The sequence below is a fragment of the Lepidochelys kempii genome, chromosome 5 (assembly GCF_965140265.1).
Source record: "Lepidochelys kempii isolate rLepKem1 chromosome 5, rLepKem1.hap2, whole genome shotgun sequence".
Taxonomy (NCBI): domain Eukaryota; kingdom Metazoa; phylum Chordata; order Testudines; family Cheloniidae; genus Lepidochelys; species Lepidochelys kempii.
In genome coordinates, this window is record NC_133260.1 from 1,921,971 (window position 1) to 1,947,347 (window position 25,377).

General features: G+C 48.8%; 1 protein-coding gene across 3 annotated transcripts in view; it reads right to left on the bottom strand.

Moving 5' to 3' along the window:
* Window positions 1–25,377, bottom strand: part of LOC140911063 (phospholipid-transporting ATPase ID-like) — a 131,064-nt gene that overhangs the window by 101,104 nt on the left and 4,583 nt on the right. For all 3 annotated transcript variants that reach the window (XM_073343294.1, XM_073343293.1, XM_073343296.1), the window contains exon 2: window positions 20,473–20,549. In XM_073343294.1, coding sequence (XP_073199395.1) covers window positions 20,473–20,515 — 43 coding nt within the window. In that variant the 5' untranslated portion in view covers window positions 20,516–20,549. The remainder of the gene's footprint in view (window positions 1–20,472; window positions 20,550–25,377) is intronic.

Genomic DNA, 25,377 nt, shown 5'->3' on the forward strand with positions numbered 1-25,377 from the left:
GGCTTGACTCCCAAGGTCTGTGAGAGTGAGGGATCGTCCTTCAGGATAGGTTGTAGATTCTTGATGATGCTTTGGAGAGGTTTTAATTGGGGGCTGAAGGTGACAGCTAGTGGCATTCTGTTACTTTCTTTGTTGGGCCTGTCCTGTAGTAGGTGACTTCTGGGTACTCTTCTGGCTCTGTCAATCAGTTTCTTCACTTCACCAGGTGGGTACTGTAGTTTGAAGAACGCTTGATAGAGATCTTGTAGGTGTTTGTCTCTGTCTGAGGGGATGGAGCAAATGCGGTTGTATCTTAGAGTTTGGTTGTAGACAATGGATATTGTGTTGTGGTCTGGATGAAAGCTGGAGGCATGTAGGTAAGAATAGTGGTCCGTAGGTTTCCAGTATACAATGGTGTTTATGTGACCATCGCTTATTTTCACTGTAGTGTCCAGGAAGTGGAATAAAAGAATAGATGGACACAAACCAGATATCAAGAATTGTAACATTCAAAAATCAATAGGAGAACACTTCAATCTCCCTGGACACTCAATAATAGGCTTAAAAGTGGCAATTCTTCAACATAAAAACTTCAAAAACAGTCTCCAATGAGAAACTGCAGAACTGGAATTAATTTGCAAACTGGACACCATCAAATTAGTCCTGAATAAAGACTGGGAGTGGATGGGTCACCACAAAAACTAATTTCCCCCTGCTGATACTCACACCTTCTTGTCAACTGTTGGAAATTGGCCACCTTGATTGCATTGGCCTTGTTAGCACTACAAAAGTGATTTTTCCCCTCTCTTGGTATTCACTCCTTCTTGTCAACTGTTGAGAATAGGCCACTTCCACCTTAATTGAATTGACTCATTAGCACTGACCCCCCACTTGGAAAGGCAACTCCCATCTTTTCATGTGCTGTAATATATATTCTGCTTACTGTATTTTTCACTCCATGCATCTGATGAAGTGGGTTCTAGCCCACAAAAGCTTATGCCCAAATAAATTTGTTAATCTCCAAGGTGCCAAAGGACTCCTCGTTGTTTTTGCTGATACAGACTAACACGGCTGCCCCTCTGAAACCATTCCTCAGGCAGAAGCTCACTAGGAGAGAGTGCCAGAAGCTGGCAACAGTCGTCGTTTGGGTTGTGCTTTCCTTGGTGTGCGGTAGAAATAGAAAACAGCAGGGCTTTGTAAACCTTCCCCAGAAACAAAGGCAGTGGCCGCCTGAACCTCAGACTGGAAGGACAGCTGAGTCTAGGTCCCTCTCCTCTGGGCACAGCACCGACTGCTCAGGCGGGGCCCAAAGCAGACTGAAAGCTTCCTGGGTTGCCATAGGAACTTTAACACTGCACATCATGGCTATTTCTAGAGGCCAAAGTTGAACAGTGAATTCTGTTTTTGGGACCCCAAGATGTTGCTCCCCAAAACAAAGGCCACCAAAATCAAAGGCCACTTTTGGAAACAGCCCAGACTGTTATGGTCTCTACTGGAAATACTCGCAAGGGTGGTGTGAAGGGGTGCAGACACTGCAGGTACAATTGCAAAAGTTAAAAGACAAACGGGCACCTCACCCATCTCCACCATCCCACCCGAAAGCACAGGCTCCCCAACTTGAGCAAAGAGAGAATCTCCATTAGCTGTATAGTGCCTATGACACCCAGGTGAACAGTTCCTATTTTACCAGCACAAGGGAGCAACGCACACCAGCCAGTGTGTTATCTGCTATTGTGTTCCACAAGCCAGCGTGGTCTGTTAATAACCATATCACAATGACTCTCGAGATCAGGACAAGTCTAAAGAGCTGGAAGTTTGTGTGTTATCTTTTGCCCAAGAGGTGTGGCTCCTAAAGCAAACTAGCTGTGCCACTCCCAGCAATGACCCTTTTCCAAGCTGAACAGATGCTCCTGAACTGGCATTGCACATTGTTTTGTAGGAGTAAGGAACATCCCCCACGTTTCTTCAAATTCCTCTCTTGGGAGTTCCAGACTTGTCACTGCCTGTAGATAGCAGCTACCACCAATTCACAGAGCAAATGACAACCATTTGCTTTAACGACTCCGCTTTCCCTTGCCCAACAAGGAACAGGGGCCACTGAAAACCTCTCCGATGAGTGCTATAAACAAAAAACTAAAATAACTCAACTGAATCCCTGTAACCAGGGGGGACGGACACCCACTCTCCTCTTGAGTATCTCCAGCTGCTGAGTGCCATATTCAGGCCTTTCCCCACTCCTGGCACCCCAGAGTCCAACAAAACTGTCTGTCTACCCTCACCAGGGTCTTCCACCCTGGCCCCTGTAAACTCAGCCCTTTGCTTGGGCTCCCCAAGGAGTCTTGTCCCTTTCTCAGGGTTTACACCACTTTGCCGGTGGCTGGGAAGGAACCCGGGAGTGCCTGCTATCCTGGGTTCCAACCCAGGGACCCTATCCACAGCAGCCACATACTGCTCACTGCAAGTAGTGGCTGCTAGTTCCCTGGGCCTCTTCCCAGATCACCATTGCCAACTTTCACGTGGTAAATAAGCACCCCGTCTTTCACATTAAGCCAAAAATCAAGCTAATCCCATTTCAAAACAGGCCAAAACAAACCAATCCCTAAGAACCCCAACACTCTATGTGACTAGATCACCCCGGTGTGCAGTCTGGGACTGTGATGGGCCCACTGTGCACCCTTGACTCTCTCCCCACCTTGCCCCTGCTTGCCCCCCCCTTGCTGGGAGCCGATCAAAAAAAAAAAGAAGCAACAAACTTCAACGAGCTACAAGCCAAACAAGCTCAGCTTAAGCAAATGCAGCGAAATCCTACGGCTGGAGAGGAGAGCCGCACCGTGCCATGCTACATGCTGCCCATCGGATCCCAGCCAGAAATGACCTTCTAATTCTAAGGCCATGCAGCTCCTTTTCGCAGAATCATAGAATATCAGGGTTGGAAGGGACCTCAGTTTTTCCAAATATCCAACCTAGACCTCCCCCACTGCAACGTGAGACCATTATTCCTTGTTCTGTCATCCGCTACCACTGAGAACAGCCGAGCTCCATCCTCTTTGGAACCCCCTTTCAGGTAGTTGAAAGCAGCTATCAAATCCCCCCTCACTCTTCTCTTCTGCAGACTAAATAACCCCAGTTCCCTCAGTGCTCCAGCCTCCTAATCATTTTTGTTGCCCTCTGCTGGACTCTCTTCAATTCCTCCACATCCTTCTTGAAGTGTGGGGCCCAAAACTGGACACAGTACTCCAGATGACTGGAGTCACTGGAAAGAAAGAATGAAAGTCAGTGCTGGTGTCTGTGCTTCAGGTTACCAGGTCACTGCTGCTGAAAACAATGACAAACAACCCTCTCTAGCATTTCGTTCACTGGAAACTAACCACATGTAACTGTAGCCCAGTGCCCAGGCCCTGGTCTAACCACAGCAACCGAGTCTCTGGGAAAGTGGCTGCTTTTTCAGGCAGAGAGATTTAGGAGCTAAACCACAGAACAACATCTGGAGTGAATAACTTTAAACTCATGCCAAAAAGCAGCTATAAATATAATTGTCCATCCAGTCTTCTAAATGTAGGGCTGTTGCATGGAAAAGTCTTATGAAAGGTTACATTCGAGACCTGGCTGAGGACAGCGGAAATTTGTCGGAGTTATAAATGAAAGCGCAGACAGCAGTGCCTTAAACAGGCCAATGGGCGGAATTTGTGGATATTAGTTTCTGTGGCTGCCTGGGGGGAGTGGAGAACTGAATGGTTTTCATAGAATCATAGAATCATAGAATATCAGGGTTGGAAGGGACCCCAGAAGGTCATCTAGTCCAGCCCCCTGCTCAAAGCAGGACCAATTCCCAGTTAAATCATCCCAGCCAGGGCTTTGTCAAGCCTGACCTTAAAAACCTCTAAGGAAGGAGATTCTACCACCTCCCTAGGTAACGCATTCCAGTGTTTCACCGCCCTCTTAGTGAAAAAGTTTTTCCTAATATCCAACCTAAACCTCCCCCACTGCAACTTGAGACCATTACTCCTCGTTCTGTCATCTGCTACCATTGAGAACAGTCTAGAGCCATCCTCTTTGGAACCCCCTTTCAGGTAGTTGAAAGCAGCTATCAAATCCCCCCTCATTCTTCTCTTCTGCAGGCTAAACAATCCCAGCTCCCTCAGCCTCTCCTCATAACTCATGTGTTCCAGTCCCCTAATCATTTTTGTTGCCCTTCGCTGGACTCTCTCCAATTTATCCACATCCTTCTTGAAGTGTGGGGCCCAAAACTGGACACAGTACTCCAGATGAGGCCTCACCAATGTCGAATAGAGGGGAACGATCACGTCCCTCGATCTGCTCGCTATGCCCCTACTTATACATCCCAAAATGCCATTGGCCTTCTTGGCAACAAGGGCACACTGCTGACTCATATCCAGCTTCTCGTCCACTGTCACCCCTAGGTCCTTTTCCGCAGAACTGCTGCCTAGCCATTCGGTCCCTAGTCAGTTTTGCTAAGTTTTACACAAATTAAGGCCTGACACCGGATGCATGAAGAGAGACACATCTCAGCCCTAAGAGTGATGCACCGACAGAGCCTGACAGCATAACAGAGACAACACAGACTCTGTGCAAGAAATCCGTGCTCCACCATCCAACAAACCAGTCCCCGGAACCCTAGCATGAGACTGGACTCGTGCAGCCACCCATGTCAGGGGGCTGGATCATCTCCTGCGATCTGCGTGTGAGGGGGGACTCTATGCCAATGCATGAGTGTGAGGGGCAAGCCGCATGGTACAGTCCCCCCGTCCACAGCACTGCAGGAATAACCCATTGGTGGTTGGGGCAGGATGGAGACTGGCCTCTCTACACAGCATCCTTCCAGTGGCAGTAACCCTTGTGGGGACCCATCCCCCACACTGAGCTGTGAATGAATAGCCTCCGGAGGACAGACAGTTGCAACACAACTCCTTCCGGAGCCATGCTGCCAAGGAGCAGCGGACATACACCATCCACAAAGCCAGCTCCTGCCTCTGCAGCACAGGGTCACTGCAGCCAGGCCCCAAGGACAGGTGGGCGGACAAGGGGCCAGCACACCTTTGGAGAAATGTATGAACAATAATAAAATAAGCACTAAGTCTTATTAATTCATTATTATGTGCTCACTAACCCCGAGATGGGGAAGGTGTTTGCATTAGATGAGAATAGTGTGATGAAACCCCAAAAGAAACACTGACACCTGGTCCCCCTGACCCACCCCACCCCTCTGCAGACAGTCACATTCTTTGGGCACCTCGTAAGCTGCTGGTTCTGTTCAATGGAGAGAGCTGCAGCGCTGCATCTGACTGATCCAACCCCCAGAGGACACTACCATGTTACCATGGGTAGGAAAATCACAACCCTTAGCTCAGATTGTTGATGGGATATTATTGCCTGAGAGAGATGATCCTTGGTCAGCTGCTAATTGTTAGCATCATCCCTGAAACAAGGAGACAATTCAGGACAGCAGCCACAGCTCCAAGGGAAAAGATTAATCATTAAATAGCCACACTTTTAGGGGATGAGAGAGACCTGAGTTATCGCAGGTGGAAAGGTTATTACAACAAACCAATGGGCAAAATTCCCCCTTGGTGCAACAGTAGTGACCCCAGGTTACACGATCGGATGAATCTCCCCATTATGTACCAGCCACAAGTGCCAAAGAAACCAGGCCACCATGTCTGCCAGGTTGGCAGGTGTCTCAGCTAATTATAGCAACTCAGGGCCCATTGGGGAGAGAATAAGGGCAGCTCTGATGGCACCAGTATGGTTGGGATGTATTATCTGTATTATGGCAGCACCGGTATAGATCACTGCACGAGCCCATGGTTAGACAGTCCCCTGCCCCAAGGAGTTCACAGGCCAAGCAGAGAGCAGATCTGATCGCTGTTTGGGGAGAGGAATCCATGCTATCAGAACTCCGTACCCGTTTTCGAAATGCCAAAACATTTGTCAAAATCTCCCAGCGCATGAAGGACAGAGGCCATAACAGGGACCCGAAGCAATGCCGCGTGAAACTTAAGGAGCTGAGGCAAGCCTACCAGAAAACCAGAGAGGTGAACGGCCGCTCCAGGTCAGAGCCCAAAACATGCTGCTTCTATGATGAGCTGCATGCCATTTTAGGGGGTTCAGCCACCACAACCCCAGCCGTGTTGTTTGACTCCTTCAATGGAGATGGAGGCAACACAGAAGCAGGTGTTGGGGATGAGGAAGATGATGATGATGATGAAGTTGTAGATAGCTCACAGCAAGCAAGCGGAGAAACCGGTTTTCCCGACAGCCAGGAACTGTTTCTCACCCTGGACCTGGAGCCGGTACCCCCCGAATCCACCCAAGGCTGCCTCCTGGACCCGCCAGGTGTAGAAGGGACCTCTGGTGAGTGTACTTTTTAAAATACTATACATGGTTTAAAAGCAAGCAAGCATGTTTAATGATTAATTTGCCCTGGCATTTGCAGCTCTCCAGGATGTACTCCCAAAGCCTTTGCAAAAGGTTTCTGGGGAGGGCAGCCTTATTCCACCCACCATGATAGGACACTTTACCACATCAGGCCAGTAGCATGTACCCGGGAATCATTGTAGAACAAAGCATTGCAGTGTATGTTTGCTGGCATTCAAACAACATCCGTTCTTTATCTCTCTCTGTTATCCTCAGGAGCGTGATATCATTCATGGTCACCTGGTTGAAATAGGGTGCTTTTCTTAAGGGGACATGCAAAGGTGCCCGTTCCTGCTGGGCTGTTTGCCTGTGGCTGAACAGAAATGTTCCCCGCTGTTAGCCGGGGTGGTGGGGGGTGAGGGGCTAGCCACGTGGTGGGTGGAGGCAAAATGCGACCTTGGAACGAAAGCACATGTGCTGTGTATGTAATGTTAACAGCAAGGTTTACTGTGAAAGAGTGTAGCCATTGTTCTAGAAAATGTGTCTTTTTAAATATCACTACCTCTTTTTTTTTCTCCACCAGCTGCATGTGTTTCAATGATCACAGGATCTTCTCCTTCCCAGAGGCTAGTGAAGATTAGAAGGCGAAAAAAATGCACTCGTGATTAAATGTTCTCTGAGCTCATGGTGTCCTCCCACACTGACATAGCACAGACGACTGTGTGGAGGCAAATAATGTCAGAGTGCAGGAAAGCACAATATGACCGGGAGGAGAAGTGGCGGGCTGAAGAGAGTAAGTGGCGGGCTGAAGAGAGGGCTGAAACTCAAATGTGGCGGCAGTGTGATGAGAGGAGGCAGGATTCAATGCTGAGGCTGCTGGAGGATCAAACCAATATGCTCCAGCATATGGTTGAGCTGCAGGAAAGGCAGCAGGAGCACAGACTGCCGCTACAGCCCCTGTGTAACCAACCACCCTCCTCCCCAAGTTCCATAGCCTCCTCATCCAGACGCCCAAGAACGCGGTGGGGGGGCCTCCAGCCACCCGGCCACTCCACCCCAGAGGATTGCCCAAGCAACAGAAGGCTGGCATTCAATACGTTTTAAAGTTTTCAACTTTTAAAGTGCTGTGTGGCCTTGTCCTTCCCTCCTCCACCACCCCTCCTGGTGCTTCTCTCCTCCACCACCCCTTCTGGGCTACCTTGGTAGTTATCCCCCTATTTGTGTGATGAATGAATAAAGAATGCATGAATGTGAAGCAACAATGACTTTATTGCCTCTGACAGTGGTGATCGAAGAGAGGAGGGGAGGGTGGTTAGCTTACAGGGAAGTAGAGTGAACCAAGGGGCGGTGGGTTTCATCATGGAGAAACAAACAGAACTTTCACACCGTAGCCTGTCCAGTCATGAAACTTGTTTTCAAAGCTTCTCTGATGCGCACCACGCCCTCCTGTGCTCTTCTAACCGCCCTGGTGTCTGGCTGTGCGAAACCAGCAGCCAGGCGATTTGCCTCAACCTCCCACCCCACCATAAATGTCTCCCCCTTACTCTCACAGATATTGTGGAGCACACAGCAAGCAGTAATAACAGTGGGAATATTGGTTTCACTGAGGTCTAAGCGAGTCAGTGAACTGCGCCAGCACGCCTTTAAACGTCCAAATGCACATTCTACCACCATTCTGCACTTGCTCAGCCTGTAGTTGAACAGCTCCTGACTACTGTCCAGGCTGCCTGTGTACGGCTTCATGAGCCATGGCATTAAGGGGTAGGCTGGGTCCCCAAGGATACATATAGGCATTTCAACATCCCCAACAGTTATTTTCTGGTCCGGGAATAAAGTCCCTTTCTGCAGCTTTTGAAACAGACCAGAGTTCCTGAAGATGCGAGCGTCATGCACCTTTCCCGGCCATCCCACGTTGATGTTGGTGAAACGTCCCTTGTGATCCACCAGAGCTTGCAGCACTATCGAAAAGTACCCCTTGCGGTTTATGTACTCGGCGGCTTGGTGCTCCAGTGCCAAGATAGGGATATGGGTTCTGTCTATGGCCCCACCACAGTTAGGGAATCCCATTGCAGCAAAGCCATCCACTATGACCTGCACATTTCCCAGGGTCACTACCCTTGATATCAGCAGATCTTTGATTGCGTTGGCTACTTGCATCACAGCAGCCCCCACAGTAGATTTGCCCACTCCAAATTGATTCCCAACTGACCGGTAACTGTCTGGCGTTGCAAGCTTCCACAGGGCTATCGCCACTTGCTTCTCGAATGAGGGCTGCTCTCATCTTGGTATTCTTGCGCCTCAGGGCAGGGGAAAGCAAGTCACAAAGTTCCATAAAAGTGCCCTTATGCATGCAAAAGTTTCGCAACCACTGGAAATCATCCCAGACCTGCAACATTATGCGGTCCCACCAGTCTGTGCTTGTTTCCGGAGCCCAGAATCGGCATTCCACCGCATGAACCTGCCCCATTAGCACCATGATGTCCACATTGCCAGGGCCCCTGCTTTGAGAGAAGTCTGTCCATGTCCTCATCACTTACGTTACTGTGCTGACGTCTCCTACTTGCCTGGTTTTGCTTTGCCAGGTTCCGGTGCGGCATATACTGCTGGATAATGCGTGTGGTGTTTAATGTGCTCCCAATTGCCAAAGCGATCTGAGCGGGCTCCATGCTTGCCTTGGTATGGCATCTGCACAGAAAAAAGGCGCGGAACAATTGTCTGCCATTGCCCTGACGGAGGGAGGGGCGACTGATGACATGGCTTACAGGGAATTAAAATCAACAAAGGGGCTGAGAAACTGAATGGCCCCCTCAAGGATAGAACTCAAAACCAGGTTTGGCAGGCCGTTGATTTCACAGAGGGAAGGAGGAGAAAATGAATACAAAACAAATCTGGTCTACTTCTTGTTTTGAGCCACTTCATCTATCTTTATACATCTTGCTGGCAGCAGACTGTGCAGTACGACTGCTGGCCATCATCATCTCCTGGGTGCTTGGCAGAAGACAGTGCAGTATGACGACTAGCCATCATCTTCTGCTGGCTGGAGGTTAAAAGATAGTGCACTGCCGGTAGGACTGAATCGCCACGAGACGAAACTTAAAAGGGAAATGACCTGGCTGAGTCACTCCCATGTTTGCCTGGGTGCCCGATTAAAAGAGCACCCAGGACTATGTTGATGACAGCTACCAGTCATACTGCACTGTCTGCTGCCAAAAGGCAATTAACTGCTGCTGTGTAGCAATGCCGTACCACGTCTGCCAGCACCCAGGAGACATACGGTGACGGTTAGCTGAGTGGGCTCCATGCTTGCCGTGGTATGGCGTCTGCACAGGTAACTCAAGAAAAAAGGCGTGAAACGATTGTCTGCTGCTGCTTTCACGGAGGGAGGGAGGGAACGGGGGCCTGACGATATGTACCCAGAACCACCCGCGACAATGTTTTAGCCCCATCAGGCATTGGGATCTCAACCCAGAATTCCAATGGGCAGCGGAGACTGCGGGAACTGTGGGATAGCTACCCACAGTGCAACGCTCCGGAAGTCGACGCTTGCCTCGGTACGGTGGAAGCACTCCGCCGAGTTAACGCACTTAGAGCACTTGTGTGGGGACACACACAATCGACTGTATAAAAACGCTGTCTACAAAACCGACTTCTATAAATTCGACCTAATTTCATAGTGTAGACATAGCCTATGATTCTATGTCCCAAGAGTCAGCTACAGAGTATTCCCTGTAACACAACTTGTGCTTAGCTCATATGGGGAGCAGTACACTTATTTCCCTAGCATTGATTAATCAAGGCCAAATTCTGTTCTTGTTTACATCATTAACTCTGGAATAACTCTCTAGGTAGCAGTGCAGTCACTCCAAATTTACACTGGTGTAACTGAGATCATGACTTCGCCATTGTTTTCTTCCATTCTCTGTGAGCATCCTGAATCCCCACCCCTCCAAAGCAAGGTTGGCTGCAGATCAGAAAAGCTCTCCCTTTGCCTTCCCTTGCAGCACTGCTGATTGGTTTCTACCGAAGCATTGCATCTCTCTCTGTTCCACCTCCATCTGTTTTGTCAAGTGCCAACCACTCAGCAGTAAATTCTCCCCAAAACTTTTGGTGCCACTGTTTGAAACAGTATCAAATGTAAAAATCGTGTTTCATAAAGGTTAGTTTTAAACCGTGTATACACATGTCCCTCGTTTGTATAAATAACCCCAAAGTACAAATTTTCATTCAGAGCATCTGCTTCGGTCTCACATCTAGTTACTATTTAACAGGACTGCAGTGACACGTAAAAGAAAACTCCACTCAGTTTGCTTAGGCCACAGCTCATAAGGCAAGGTATGCATCTCACAAGGAAGAAACCATGAAATGTTTTTGACCCTAATGAGATGAATTCTGATCCCAATTACACCAGTGTAACCCCTGAAGCAGTTCCCTTGCTGAGAACAGACTCCGTTTATGACAAGAGGCCAAGTGAGAGACTCTTTGAAAAAGTCTGCTTCCTCCTTTGACATCCTGGTTTACTAATTCTACAGCTTTCTGACAAAATCCTACGGGCCCATAGCTTACACTCCCAATGACATCGGGGGAGGTTTGCCTGCTCCAGAGCCGCAGGATTTGAATGTTAGGGCTAAATTCCATTCTCCTTTACATTTGTGTAATCTGGGGTAACTCTTCATTGTCACAGGATGGCATTGAGGCCAATAATTTTGCAAGATTCGAAGAAGGACTGGACAGTTATATGGCTACCAACAATATAAAAGCTCATGCACTCTTTGGAAGGAATATCAATCATCATACTTCATGGTTAAAAGCCAGTCTCTAGCTCTTAGGGATTAGGATGAAACCTTCTTGGAGGGCAGATTATCCCATAGATGCTTATTATGGGGTTACTTGCACCTTCCTCTCAACTAGCTGGTGTTGGCCCTGCATGTTCCAATCTGGTATCCCTATATCCTAAGTTCATCGACTTCAGTGGCCTTACACTGGTGATAGCAAAGGGGGAATCAGACCTGTACTGCTTAAAAAGTAAATGCAGTGATTAAATATTAGTTTTTCTACTTATGAAGCCATTATTCAAGCAGGATGAAAACTGGTCTCCAAGTTCTGACCAGGGGCTTTCTTATTGGCAATTTCCAGCAAAATGTCCCAGCAACAAGAGACTCAAAAACCTCATTGGTGAGTCACAAACAATTCATTAAAAAAAGAAAAGGAGGACTTGTGGCACCTTAGAGACTAACCAATTTATTTGAGCATAAGCTTTTGTGAGGGGGGGCAAGGATGTTTGAGGTGGGAGGTGGCAGATGGAGTTTTCTGCTAGCCCCAGCAACATAGATTAACATAGATTGTTTTTTTGGTTAAAAGTAAACATGCTTCATTCTCTTGAAAGTTTTAGTTTCACTCTTTATTTCCCATAAATTTGGTGAGAATCGCTGAGCTGAACCAAGCATGAATAAAAACAGGAAGCTATAAAGAAACAAATCCCATTCATTCTAAAGAGTTACAAATTAACTTTCAGGAAGCTGTTAAACCTCTTCTGAACTGTGAGGCCTTAATTTGGGAATACTATTTGCATCTACACCAAAGAGAAAATAAAGAAACTGACCCAGCTTTTTGGCTTTTTGAGTGTCCATTGTCTGTATAAACCCTTTAAAATGTGGAAATAAATGATCTTTCCCTCTTAACTATGCTTCTTTAGAGCTAGCAAGCTCTGATTTGTCCTGTAGTGTGCAGAACACAAGAAGAAACAGACGTTCTGAATGTCCCTCTGAAGTCAAGACACTGGACTAGAAAACTCCTCATTATGGTTCCGAGAAACAGAGTCTCAGTGAAAAATCAAAGCCTAGGTAGCCTTCCATTTGGCTGGAACCAAGCAGTGCAGTTGTCCAAGTCCAGGCGCTCCAAGGGACAGTGGGATCACAGACTGATCGGGTTACCACATTTCAGGTTCCCAAAAAGAGGACACTGCTGGAGGGGGTGGAATTGGGGGGGTGGAGTACAGTTGGGGGAGCTGCAGCAGGGGAGCTCACTGGAGGTGGGGGATAGTATCGCTCCGTGTCACAGTGGCAGGGCAGCTGGCGCAAGCCCAGGACACAGCAACAGCCATCCGTCAGTGCCTCCCTGCGGGACCACCTCCCTAGGGCTGGGAGCCAGCACCTGGGTGGGGGGGGATCCAGCAGCTACGGCTGCAGGGGAATAGACCAACCAGCTGCAGATGCAATGGAGGGACCAGTCATGAAGCAGACCAATCGGGGCTCTTTCTGAGCTGCAGCTTGCCTCCTCTGCAAAAACCCCAAACATTGCCTGTTATTTGAAAAGTCCATCTGGACAGAGAAGAGAGGCTGTGTCTGAGAACACCCGGACATATGCTGACCCCACACAGACAGGCCCCTGGTTGAAATACTAAGGTGCCAAAGCCAAACTGGCCCCGATCTGGAAGAGAGCCTTCCCACCAGAGACCACAGTCTCTTCCTATGAGATGCTGAGTGACGTGTGGACGCCCCTGTTCTTTCACTCAAATGCCCCGAGCCCAGCCGTACTGCCCGGGTGAGGGGATATAGCAGCACTGATCAAAAATAAATCCCTTGAAGGAACTCTTTTGGTCTTCCAAGATCCAGGAGAGGGTACCACAATTCTTTTTCATATTAAACTATAAGCAGGACTAACCCAATTACAACATGTGAAGGCAGACAACTAAATAGTGACAAATTTTGTAAGTGTCTTGTATACCAGTGCTAGGAGTCTAAATACTAATGCCTGGTATTAAATGAGGAGATTGATATAATAGGCAACACAGAAACTTGATAGAACGATGATAATCAATGGGACACAGTAATACCAGGGAACAAAATAGATAGGAATGACAGAGTAGGTCATGCTGGTCGGGGAGTGGCACCATATAGGAAAGAAAGAGTAGCATCAGACAGAGTAAAAATCTTAAACGACTCCAGCTATACCACAGAATCTCTCTGGATAGAAATTCCATGCTTGAATAATAAGAGTATAGCAGTAAGAATAGACTACCGACCACCTGCCCAGGATGGTGACGGTGACTGTGAAATGCTCAGGGAAATTAGAGAGGCTACAAGACTAGAAAACTCAATAATAATGGGGGATTTCAGCTCTTCCCATATTGACTGGGAACATGTCACCTCAGGACAGGATGCAGAGGTAAAATTTCTAGACACCATTAATGACTGCTTCTTGGAGACACTAATCCTGGAACCCACAAGGGAAGAGGCAATTCTTGATTTAGTCCTAAGTGGAGCACAGGATCTGATCCAAGAGGTGCTTATAGCTGAACCGCTCGGTAATAGCATCAATAACATAATTAAATTTAACATCCTTGCCGGGGGAGATACCAAAGAAACCCACCACAGTAGCATTTAACTTAAAAAAGGGGAATGACACAAAAAGGAGGAGGCGAGTTAAATGGAAATCAAAAGAAACAATCACAAGAGTGAAATGCCTGCAAGCTGCATGGGAACTTTAAATACACCATAATAGAGGCTCAAACTAAATGTATACCCCAAATAAAAAAAATATTAAGATGACCAAGAAATGCTGCCATGGCTAAACCACAGAGTGAAAGAGGTGGTTAGAGGCAAAAAAAAATCTGTTAAAAATTGGAAGTCAAATCCTACTGAGGAAAATAGAAAGGAGCATAAACTCTGGCAAGTCAAGTGTAAAAGTGTAATTAGGCTGGCCAAAAAATAATTTGAAGAGCAACTAGCAAAAGACTAAGAAATGCTGTCAGTTTTGGTAGTACATCTGGATGATGGTGGCACTAAAGGAGCACTCAAGGAAGACACGGTTGTTGCGGAGAAGCTAACAGAATTCTTTGTATTGGTCTTCACGGCAGAGGATGTGAGGGAGATTCCCACACTCAAGCTATTCTTTTTAGGTGACAGATCTGAGGAACTCTCCCAGATTGAAGTGTCACTTGCGGAGATTTTGGAACAAATGGATAAATTAAAAAGTAATAAGTCACCAGGCCCAGATGGTATTTACCTAAGAGTTCTGAAGGAACTCATATGAAATTTCAGAAGGACTAACTGTGGTATGCAATCTATTCTTTAATCAGCCTCTGTACCAGATGACTAGTGGATAGCTAATGTAACACTGATGTTACAGCAGTGTGCCCTTGTTGAGTCAGCAGTGTGCCCTTGTTGCCAAAAAGGCCAATGGCATTTTGGGATGTATAAGTAGGGGCATAGCGAGCAGATGGAGGGATGTGATCATCCCCCTCTATTCGACATTGGTGAGGCCTTATCTGGAGTACTGTGTCCAGTTTTGGGCCCCACACTTCAAGAAGGATGTGGATAAATTGGAGAGAGTCCAGCGAAGGGCAACAAAAATTATTAGGGGACTGGAACACATGACTTATGAGGAGAGGCTGAGGGAGCTGGGATTGTTTAGCCTGCAGAAGAGAAGAATGAGGGGGGATTTGATAGCTGCTTTCAACTACCTGAAAGGGGGTTCCAAACAGGATGGCTCTAGGCTGTTCTCAATGGTAGCAGATGACAGAACGAGGAGTAATGGTCTCAAGTTGCAGTGGGGGAGGTTTAGATTGGATATTAGGAAAAACTTTTTCACTAAGAGGGTGGTGAAACACTGGAATGCGTTACCTAGGGAGGTGGTAGAATCTCCTTCCTTAGAGGTTTTTAAGGTCAGGCTTGACAAAGCCCTGGCTGGGATGATTTAACTGGGAATTGGTCCTGCTTTGAGCAGGGGGTTGGACTAGATGACCTTCTGGGGTCCCTTCCAACCCTGATATTCTATGATTCTATGATTTTTAAAGTCGCCTCCAGAGGCAATCCTGGAAACTACAGGCTGGTAAGCCTAACTTCAGTGCCAGGCAAATTAGTTGAAACTATAGTAAAGAACAGAATTATCAGACTCATAAATGAACACGATTTGTTGGGGAAGAATCAGCATAGCTTCTCTAACGGGAATTCATGCCTCACCAATCTATTAGAGTTCTTTGAGGGGCTCAACAAACATGTGGACAAGGGTGATCCAGTGGATACAGTGTACTTGGACTTTGAGAAAACCTTTGATAAGGTCCCTCACCAAAGGCTCTTAAGAAAAGTAAGCTGTCATGGGATAAGAGGGAAGGTGCTCTCGTGGATCAGTAACTGGTTAAAAGATAAGAAACAAAGGGTAGGAGTAAATAGTCAGTTTTCACAGTAGAGAGGGGTAATTACTGGGGTGCTCCAAGGATCCGCGCTGGGACGAGAGCTGGTCAACATATTCATAAATGATCTGGAAAAAGGAGTAAACAGTGAGGAGGTAAAATTTGCAAACAATGTAAAATTATTCCAGATAGTTAAGTTCAAATCGGACAGTGATGTGTTACAAGGCGATCTCGGTGACGGCAATAAAATGGCAGATGAAATTCAATGTCAATAAGTGAAAAGTAATGCACTTTGGAAAACATAATTCGAACTATACAAACAAAATGAAAGGGTCTAAATTAGCTGTTACCACTCAAGCAAGAGATCTTGCAGTCATCATGGGTAGTTCTCTGAACACATCCACTCAATGTGTAGCGACAGTCAAAAAGCCTAACAGAATGTTAGGAATCATTAGAAAAGGGATAGATAATGAGACAGATAATATCATAAGGACACTATATAAATCCATGGTACGCCCACACCCTGAATAATGTGTGCAGTTCCAGTTGCTGCATCTCAGAAAATATGGAAAAAATACAGAGAAGGGCAACAAAAATGATTAGGAGTATGGAACAACTTCCATTTGAAGAAAGATTAAAAGTCTGGGACTGTTCAGTTTAGAAAAGAGGCGACTAAGGGGGGATGTGATTGAGGCCTATAAACTCATGACGGGTGTGGGGAAAGTGAATCAAGAAGTGTTATTTACCCCTTCACATAACACATAACACACAAACAAGTAGTCACTACATTAAATTAATAGGCAGCAGGTTTAAAACAAACGTAAGAAAGTTCTTCACACAATGCACAGTGAACCACTGGAATTTATTGCCAAGGGATGTTGTGAAGGCCAAAAGTATAAAAAATGTTCCTTGAGGACAGATCTATCAATGGCTATTAGCCAAGATGATCGGGGGACAACCCCATACTTTGGGTGACCCTGAACCTCACACTGCCAGTAGCTGGGACTGGATGACAGATGATTAATCACTCGATAATTACCCTGCTCTGTTCATTCCCTCTGAAACATCTAGCACTGGCCACTATCAGAAGACAGGATACTGGGCTAGATGAATCATTGATCTGGCCATTCTTATATTCTTATACCTCTTTGGACAGAGAGAAACAAACAGAATCCCTGCAAAGGCCAGGGAAAACGCCTCCTCTCTGAACGCCATCTCGTGACAGAGAGGGAGGTGTCCGTCTAGGACCTATGGCGTGGAATGAGGAAACGCTATGCCTGGTGTAAAGCCCTACGTCTAATCAAGACTCAAGGACCCTGTGTGAGAGTAGCACACACCGCGGGCAGGTCTAGACTTCAAATGGTGCAGGGGCACAGCTGCCCCAGTGCTGCTGCAGCCCGCCCGTGAAGATGCTATCCTGTCGACAGGAGAGCTTCTCCCACCGGTGTCGTTAATCCTCCTCCCCAAGAGGCGGTGGCATGGCGCTGTGAGGAGCCCTTCCATTGGCGTAGTGCTGCCTACTCCAGGGGCTAGGTCAGTACAACAGAGTCACTCATGGGGGGTGGATTTTTCACACCCGAGAGCGATGCTGTTATAACAGTGTACGTTTATAGTGCCGACCTGGCCCCCGGGATTACAGGACGTGTGAACTTAACACATTCTTATACCTTCCTGTTAGTGACCTTTGCTGCTGCTCTCCTCTCTGACCTGCCCTCAGTGTGGGAGGTGGCGTCCCTTAGACTCAGTGGGCCCAGCGGGAAGGAGGAGTGCAAAGTGGGCAAGTTACACGTCAATGAATGAGTGACAGTCTGAGGGCTTGGCTATACTTGCGAGTTACTGCGCCATAAAAGGAGCCCCGGGCGCACTAGCTCACTCCCCGTCCACACTGGCAAGGCACGTAGAGCGCTCTGACTCCACGGCTACAGCGCTGCTGGTCTCCACTTCGGCGAGTGGGATAACGTTTGCTGCGTCCCTGCTGGAGTGCCGCGACGCCAGTGTGGACGAGGGGTTGCTTTACTGTGCTCTGACCAGCCTCCGGAAACGTCCCATAATCCCCTTAAGTCAAGTGGCCACTCTTGTCATTGTTTGGAATCGGCTGTAGGAATGCGCAAATGCCCTTTGAAAGCTCCGTTTCTGTCAGCCAGTTGCTTATCTGCTCCGAGAGAAAGCAACCATTCATGTGGAAAGCTGTGTGTGAGAGAGAGAGGCTGGGGGGAGGTCTTCTGCTGTCTGGTCTTACAAGACAATATGCTGACATGCTCTCAGCCCCCCAAAAACCCACTCTTTCTCCTCCCATATACACACAACACACTCCCTGTCACACTCCACCCCCATTTGAAAAGCACATTGCAGCCACTTGCATGCTGGGATAGCTGCCCATAATGCATCGCTCCCAATGCCTCTGCAAATGCTGCAAATGTGGCCACGCCAGTGTGCTTGAAGCTGTCAGTGTGAACAGATTGCAGCACTTTCCCTACTGCACTCTCTGAAGGCTGGTTTAACTCAAAGCGCTCTACATCTGCAAGTGTAGCTATGCCCTGAGAGGGTCGAAGTTGGTGCAAGGAGCATGGCCAAGGGTCTGACAGAAGGTGCAAGTTACACTCAAGTGGACTTGCTCCTACTAAAATACCTATGGGAAAGAAGAAAAGGCCATGGGACACTTCAAGAGACCAGACTGTCCAAGCTCCTGCCAGAGTGGGGTTTGTAGCCTAGCGGATCTAAAGAGAACAAAGCCTCTTCGTCCTCAGAGCCCAAGAGTCAGCAGGCAGAGTCTCTGGATCCCAGGGCCGCTATACAAGGAGTCAGCCTCCACTGCAGCATTGCTTAGCTGATGCCAGTCCTCTCTCAGAAGAGCTGCCCTTGGCCTCCCTGCTACACCTGTCCTGAGCCCTATCCCCCAGCCACAGCAGTCGTTGCAGGTGCAGAATGGAAGTTCATGCTGCTCCAAGCAGAGTCCATTTCTGCATGGATTTCCAGTGGAGACACCATGGGGTCTTGAGAAGATCACGTTGGGCAGACTGGCTGCTCCCTAGCTTCACTCCCTCTTGTCCCAGGCTCTGACTTGGAATCTCAGGGAGTGCAGGGTCTGGAGAGTCTCTGCGGCTGATAGCACTCCCCTGCTTTGTAGCTTTCAGATCGCTGCCACCCAGCGCTGAGCTGCCAAAATCTTAACATCCGGCTCCCTATAAAAAGTTCTGATGTAAGGGATGTGCCCCAGTATGTAGTTTTTGTACCAACAGGGTTACCGTACGTCCGTATTTTCCTGGGAGGAACTTTTAAAATTTAAAAATTCCTCCCGGACGGCGATTTAAGAACCAAAAAGCCGAACAAGGCCGGGAAAATAAGGGTGTGTGTTAACCCTGCCTAACGTTCTTTTTCAAAAAGATGGGCCTGACCTAGAAATGAGCTCCGTTTCACAGCCGTGGGTCCCTGCCACACCCTGGGCGTGTGCTAGGGTGACCAGATGTCCCGATTTGATAGGGACAGTCCCCATTTTGGGGTCCTTTTCTTATATAGGCTCCTATTACCCCGCACCCCCGTCCTGATTTTTCACACTTGCTGTCTGGTCACCCTAGGGTGTGCACGTGTGGGTCCCAGCTGCTCCCTGCCCCCCTCATTGAAGCAGGTGTGCAGGGTTACTGCCCTGGAAACTGCAGGGCACCAGTGGACGTGGGGCCAGCTGCAGACAGGGGCATGGAGCAGGGCTAGCTGGAGGCAGGGGGTGCAGGGCTGGCTGCGGGCAGGGCAGGGGGTGCGGAGCTGGCTGGAGACAGGAGGGTGCGGGGTTGGCTGGAGGCAAGGGGGTGTGGGATTGGCTGGAGACAGGGCAGGGGGTGGGTGCAACAGGGGCTGGCTGCAGGCAGGGCAGGGGGTGCAGCAGGGGCTGGCTGTGGGCAGGGGGTGCAGGGCTGGCTGGAGACAGGGGCTGGCTGCGGGCAGGGCAGGGGGTGCAGCAGGGGCTGGCTGCAGGCAGGGACTGGCTGCGGGCAGGGCAGGGGGTGCGGGCAGGGGATGGCTGCGGGCAAGGGGTGCGGGGATGGCTGGAGACAGGGGCTGGCTGCGGGCAGGGGCTGGCTGCGGGCAGGGCAGGGGGTGCAGGGGGTGGCTGGAGGCAGGGCAGGGGGGTGTGGCAGGGGCTGGCTGCAGGCAGAGGGTTCAGGGGGTGGCTGAGACAGGGGCTGGCTGCAGGCAGGGGGTGCGGGGCTGGCTGCGGGCAGGGGGTGCGGGGCTGGCGGGGAGAGCAGCAGGACGCAGCCCCGGCCCAGCAGAGCAGCCAGGGACCCCCCAGGCAGCAGCGGGAGCCCCAGGGCCAGGGGAGCAGCAGCAGCACCAGGGCTGGTGCCCAGGGCCAGGGGGCAGCCCACATGGCTCCCGCAGCGCAGCGCCCCTGGCGGCCGGAGGAGGAATCACATCACTTCCCAGCCGGGGCCCATCAAAGCCTCAGCGCCCCCTGCAGGGAAGCGGGTTAACAACCGGTTCTAAAACGTCTTCAAAATTTAACAACCGGTTCACGCAAACCCGTGTGAACCGGCTCCAGCTCCCTACCGCTGCCACCCCATGTCACTCTCTCTGCTCCTCTCCCTGCCTCCTAGCAGAGAGGTGTACCTGGGTCATTGTCATTAATTCCACATCCCCGTTTGCCAGCCGCATGTTTCGTCAGCCATTGGAGGGTGCCGTGCCAGAGGGCTGTGCGTAAAAGGAGACAAGCCCCAGGTTTTCCAAGCCCAGCCATTTCCCGGGGTTTAGTTCAAGCTTCACTGTTCTGTTTAAACATTATCTTGTTCACTGGGACTCAGTTTACAGCACCTCCCTGGGGGAGTTCCCAGTGCTGGGAAAGTGAACAGAAAGTGGCTGTCCCTAGACTTCCCGGCCTACTCCACAGGTGTAAGACGTGCTCCCACGCATTTATGTAGGAGTCAGAGACTGGGTCCTGTGTGTACATTCTGTGGATTGTCACAGACACTGGGATCCACCTGGCTCTGCCTTACCTTTCAATTTCTTCTTTCCAAACTTTAATCCAAATAGCGGCATCCCAAGTTTCTTTCAGTGCAGTTCCATGGAATTTCTGGAGAAGAAAAGAGAAGATTAGTTACAATGGGGATTCCTGCCGCACAAAAAGTAAAGGTTTGCGGCCTTCAAATGGAAGAGTTCAATTCCTAAACAATATGACCAATGGCTGCAGTTCTTCATGTGGTGATTTTTAATTACATAATCAGCTCAGGTTTCCCAATATTCCTGCATAAACACAGGTTACTTGACTAGGACATTTGGAGCTGCTTGGTTCCTGATCCTGCACAGGGAATAGGTCAGGTGGGAGACAGGGTGCAAAGGGCCTTCCTCCCTCGTGCCACGTGCACTCACAGACATTGCCTTGGGGGTGCACAGGTATGGCCTGAGGCTAGCACTCACAGTGACAGTTAGGTTGCCAGACATCTTTCGAGCGGAACACCCCGTCGAAAAGAGACCCTGGCGGTTCTGGTCATCACCACTGACCAGGCCATTAAAAGTCCCAGTCGGCGGCACAACAGAGCTAAGTCAGGCTCCCTGCCTGCCCTGGCTCCACGCGGCTCCTGGAAATGGCCGGCATGTCCCTGTGGCCCCTAGCCGCAGTGGCGGCCAGGGAGGCTCCGCGCACTGCCCCCGTCCTGAGCGCCGGCTCCACAGTTCTTATTGGCTAGGAACTGCGGCCAATGGGAGCAGCGGGGGTAGCGCCTGTGGATGGGGGCAGTGTGCAAAACCACCTGGCCACATCTCCACCTACGGGCTGCAGGGACATGCCGGCCACTTCCAGGAGCCACCTGAGGTAAGTGATACCCAGAGTCCATACACCCCCTATATACTCCAACCCCCTACTCTAGCCGGAAGACCCCTCCCACACTCCAACGAGTCTCCATTCCCCTGTGTGCTTGATGGATTTTGCCATGATTGCTGTCAGGAACTGAGCCTTACCTGGCTAACAGGGCCAGCCTGGGAAGGTTGAGGTACTCCCCATGTTGTTATTAAAACAAGTTTTCTGGACAACAGCAATGAGGCAAGGCCAAAAGCTCTCATGCTTTAGTGGGAAATGATTCCTCAAAATACAGCCACTGAGAACAAAACCGCAGACCATCTCTGGAATACGGAGTCCCAGCGCAAAGCCACAGACAACTAGTGTCTTTGCTGCAAGGGTCAGCATATTCGGTCAGCTCTTATTAAAAATGAAAGAGAAACCCTAAACATGTGGAATAGGTGGGGGCTGAAAATGAAGAGTTGCTTGAGAACTAAAAGTAATGGACATTAATAATGGATAATGTCCATTACTTTTAGTTCTCAAGCAACTCTTCATTTTCAGCCCCCACCTATTCCACATGTTTAGGGTTTCTCTTTCATTTTTAATAAGAGCTGTTGTAGAGAACAGGAATGAGCCAATACCCTTTGTAGCCTACTATTGCAGTATCTCTGGGTCTGAGTTCTGCAGCTCATATCCCAGCACAGCACTAATTTCTGCCGAGCCTGATATGGAGAAGCCTTGGCATTCAGTTAGTTCTGATTAAGTACCATTTTCTTTCTATGCTCTGCCACTCTGAGGTTGACTCAATTCCTGATCAGATGCCTAGCATGAAGTGAAGGCCTTGAGGTACAGACACCCGTCCTTGCAGTCCAGTATCCTGATGCCAGAACTGCTCATGAGGGACACGCTAACAGTGGTGACCTCAGATAAGCTTCTAAAGGTATAAAGCTTGCCCCGAATTCTCCACATCCAGCCCTGGCTCATGTTTTCCATACAGCTCTGTGTGGTGCAGAGAAATCTAACCAGTACAGTATTTAATACAAGAAATAATGTTATATTCATAACACAAACTGTTAAAGAAGAAAATACAAACATCTGGCTGAAACAACCTCCAGAAATGAATTCCATGCGAAAGACCCTGACCCTTCTCCCACTTAAGCAACGAGGGCCGCAGTGTGTGTGTATGTGTAACTTTAACAGGGAGAATCCAGTTCTCATTTGAGATTAATTCTACGACCAGTCAGTCATCCGCAGTGAAGACACCTGAGGGGACAGGAACATCAGATTGTATATATTTTCTCCCTGTTCTAAGAACTAAATAAAGGGTATATATTGGCCCAAATGCCTCCCTGGTGTAGCTTCACTGCGGTTGTGCAGGGAATTAATTTGGTCTCCTCTCCCCTCCTGGAATTAGAGATAAACACAAACAAAAACCCCAGATCCCTGGAGAAGCTTTGATCTGGATCCAAACCTTCTTGTGCAGATCCTCTCTGCCCAAAATGCTAATGCAAAGTTGCTCCTGAGTAGCTGTAACTCATTAAGCCTGGGATGTAAAAAAAAAAAAACCCCACAGCAGCTAACACTTCATCCATCCTCCCAACTCCCATACAGCATTGGCATCACACACAGAATTGGGATGCTCTGTTGCCCACCATACCAAGCTCAGTCACTGATTTACCAGAGTCTGCATCCCGAGGGGTGGTGGTGGTGGTTTTTGTTTAATAGCAGATTAACTCTTCTCCTGTTACTGCAAAGAGGCTTTAGCATTGTGTTCTGCACACAGTCTAACTAGGATTCATTCAGCTCCCCCCAAAAAGAGGAGTCCACAGTCAAAGACTTGACACTGCCTCTGCGAGTCTCGCTATGGATATTGTTTCAGCATCCATGAGAGCAGCTGCCTTGGTGGGAGAGGGAGTGTCTGTAAACCAGGTCCAAGCCTTTGAAAGTCTTAAAGATAAGAGCCAGGATCTAGCCCAGGGGTTCTCACGAGAAAATTTTTGGTGGTCTCAGAGTGCGGCCACCAACTCTTACTGGTGGTCGCTCTGACAATTTTTCCTAAAATACTTAATTAACTTTAGGAAAAACCAATAAATATGCACATAGCCACGTCCAAATCATTGTAATTTATCTATATAGAGGTTTGGGTTTTTTTGTAGACTCAATAATAAAAATAATGTACAGTTGTCTCAATTCTTTACTGGATCTAAACAGAACAAAACAAAAGAAGGTGCTTTGTCTTTGTTGTTGTTTCTTTTGCTTTTTTGGTTGCTTTATTTTTAGACTTGCTAGCTAGTAGGTCTGCTGCGGTGAAAACTGATATTTATATGTTTGTTAATATCACTTGTCACAGCAGACTTGTTAGCTAGCTGGGAGGCAGTGAAAAGTGATATTAACAAACACACAAATATCGCTTTTCACAGCAGACTTACTCAGCCCCGGCAAGCTGGGGGAAAAATTAAGCTCTGGATGCAGAGGTGGGTAGGGAGGCAGTGGGAGCCAGGAGTATTGGCATGGGAGGGAGGGTGGCGAACCTGGGGCCAAAACCCAAAGCCCTGCGGTCAGAGCCCAAAACCCCATAGCCAGAGCCTGCCACCCATTGCCCCAGGGCTGAAGCCAGAAGCCCACCACCCTGGGAAGGTGGCTGCCTGCTCTTCTGGCGTTTGTGGCTCCAGAGGGGGAGAGGGCCCAACCCCCTGCTGGCAACCCCAGGGGAAGGGCCACTGCTTTGCTCTCCCCCACTATCGATCCCCCCCCCATCACTGCCCAGTAGGCTGTGGATGCAAGAAAACCTTGCATTTGAGAAACGGTGATCTAGACTGTTTCAGGAGTAAATGTACTCTCGGTGTTCTTTGCTGCTTAAGAGGCAAGCTGCTGTGTGCTGCATTAGCCAGAGTTGCCTTTTATCTTCAGCCCTGGTTACAGTGAGATACAACAGTCTAATCTAAAGGCATGGCTCACCAGGGCTAGTTCCTTGTTCAGGAATCATAGAATCATAGAATATCAGGGTTGGAAGGGACCCCAGAAGGTCATCTAGTCCAACCCCCTGCTCGAAGCAGGACCAATTCCCAGTTAAATCATCCCAGCCAGGGCTTTGTCAAGCCTGACCTTAAAAACCTCTAAGGAAGGAGATTCTACCACCTCCCTAGGTAACGCATTCCAGTGTTTCGCCACCCTCCTAGTGAAAAAGTTTTTCCTAATATCCAATCTAAACCTCCCCCACTGCAACTTGAGACCATTACTCCTCATTCTGTCATCTGCTACCATTGAGAACAGTCTAGAGCCATCCTCTTTGGAACCCCCTTTCAGGTAGTTGAAAGCAGCTATCAAATCCCCCCTCATTCTTCTCTTCTGCAGGCTAAACAATCCCAGCTCCCTCAGCCTCTCCTCATAACTCATGTGTTCCAGACCCCTAATCATTTTTTTTGCTCTTCGCTGGACTCTCTCCAATTTATCCACATCCTTCTTGTGGTGTGGGGCCCAAAACTGGACACAGTACTCCAGATGAGGCCTCACCAATGTCGAATAGAGGGGAACGATCACATCCCTCGATCTGCTCGCTATGCCCCTATTTATACATCCCAAAATGCCATTGGCCTTCTTGGCAACAAGGGCACACTGCTGACTCATATCCAGCTTCTCGTCCACTGTAACCCCTAGGTCCTTTTCCGCAGAACTGCTGCCTAGCCATTCGGCCCCTAGTCTGTAGCTGTGCATTGGATTCTTCCATCCTAAGTGCAGGACCCTGCACTTATCCTTATTGAACCTCATCAGATTTCTTTTGGCCCAATCCTCCAATTTGTCTAGGTCCCTCTGTATCCTATCCCTGCCCTCCAGCGTATCTACTACTCCTCCCAGTTTAGTATCATCCGCAAATTTGCTGAGAGTGCAATCCACACCATCCTCCAGATCAGGAAGGGCAGAGTCTCCTGCAAACTGGATGTGAAGAAGGCACTTCTGCTCTCTGCATATCAAAAGTGGCAATGAGTCCAATTAGCTCTGGAGACTTTGCACTACTCTCATGATCAGAGGGCAAATGTCCAGGATGGAGGGTGTGGTCAGTGTCTTGGCCAGCGCCTCACAATGTAAACATCCATGTGATATTTGAAACACAGAGCACATGCCA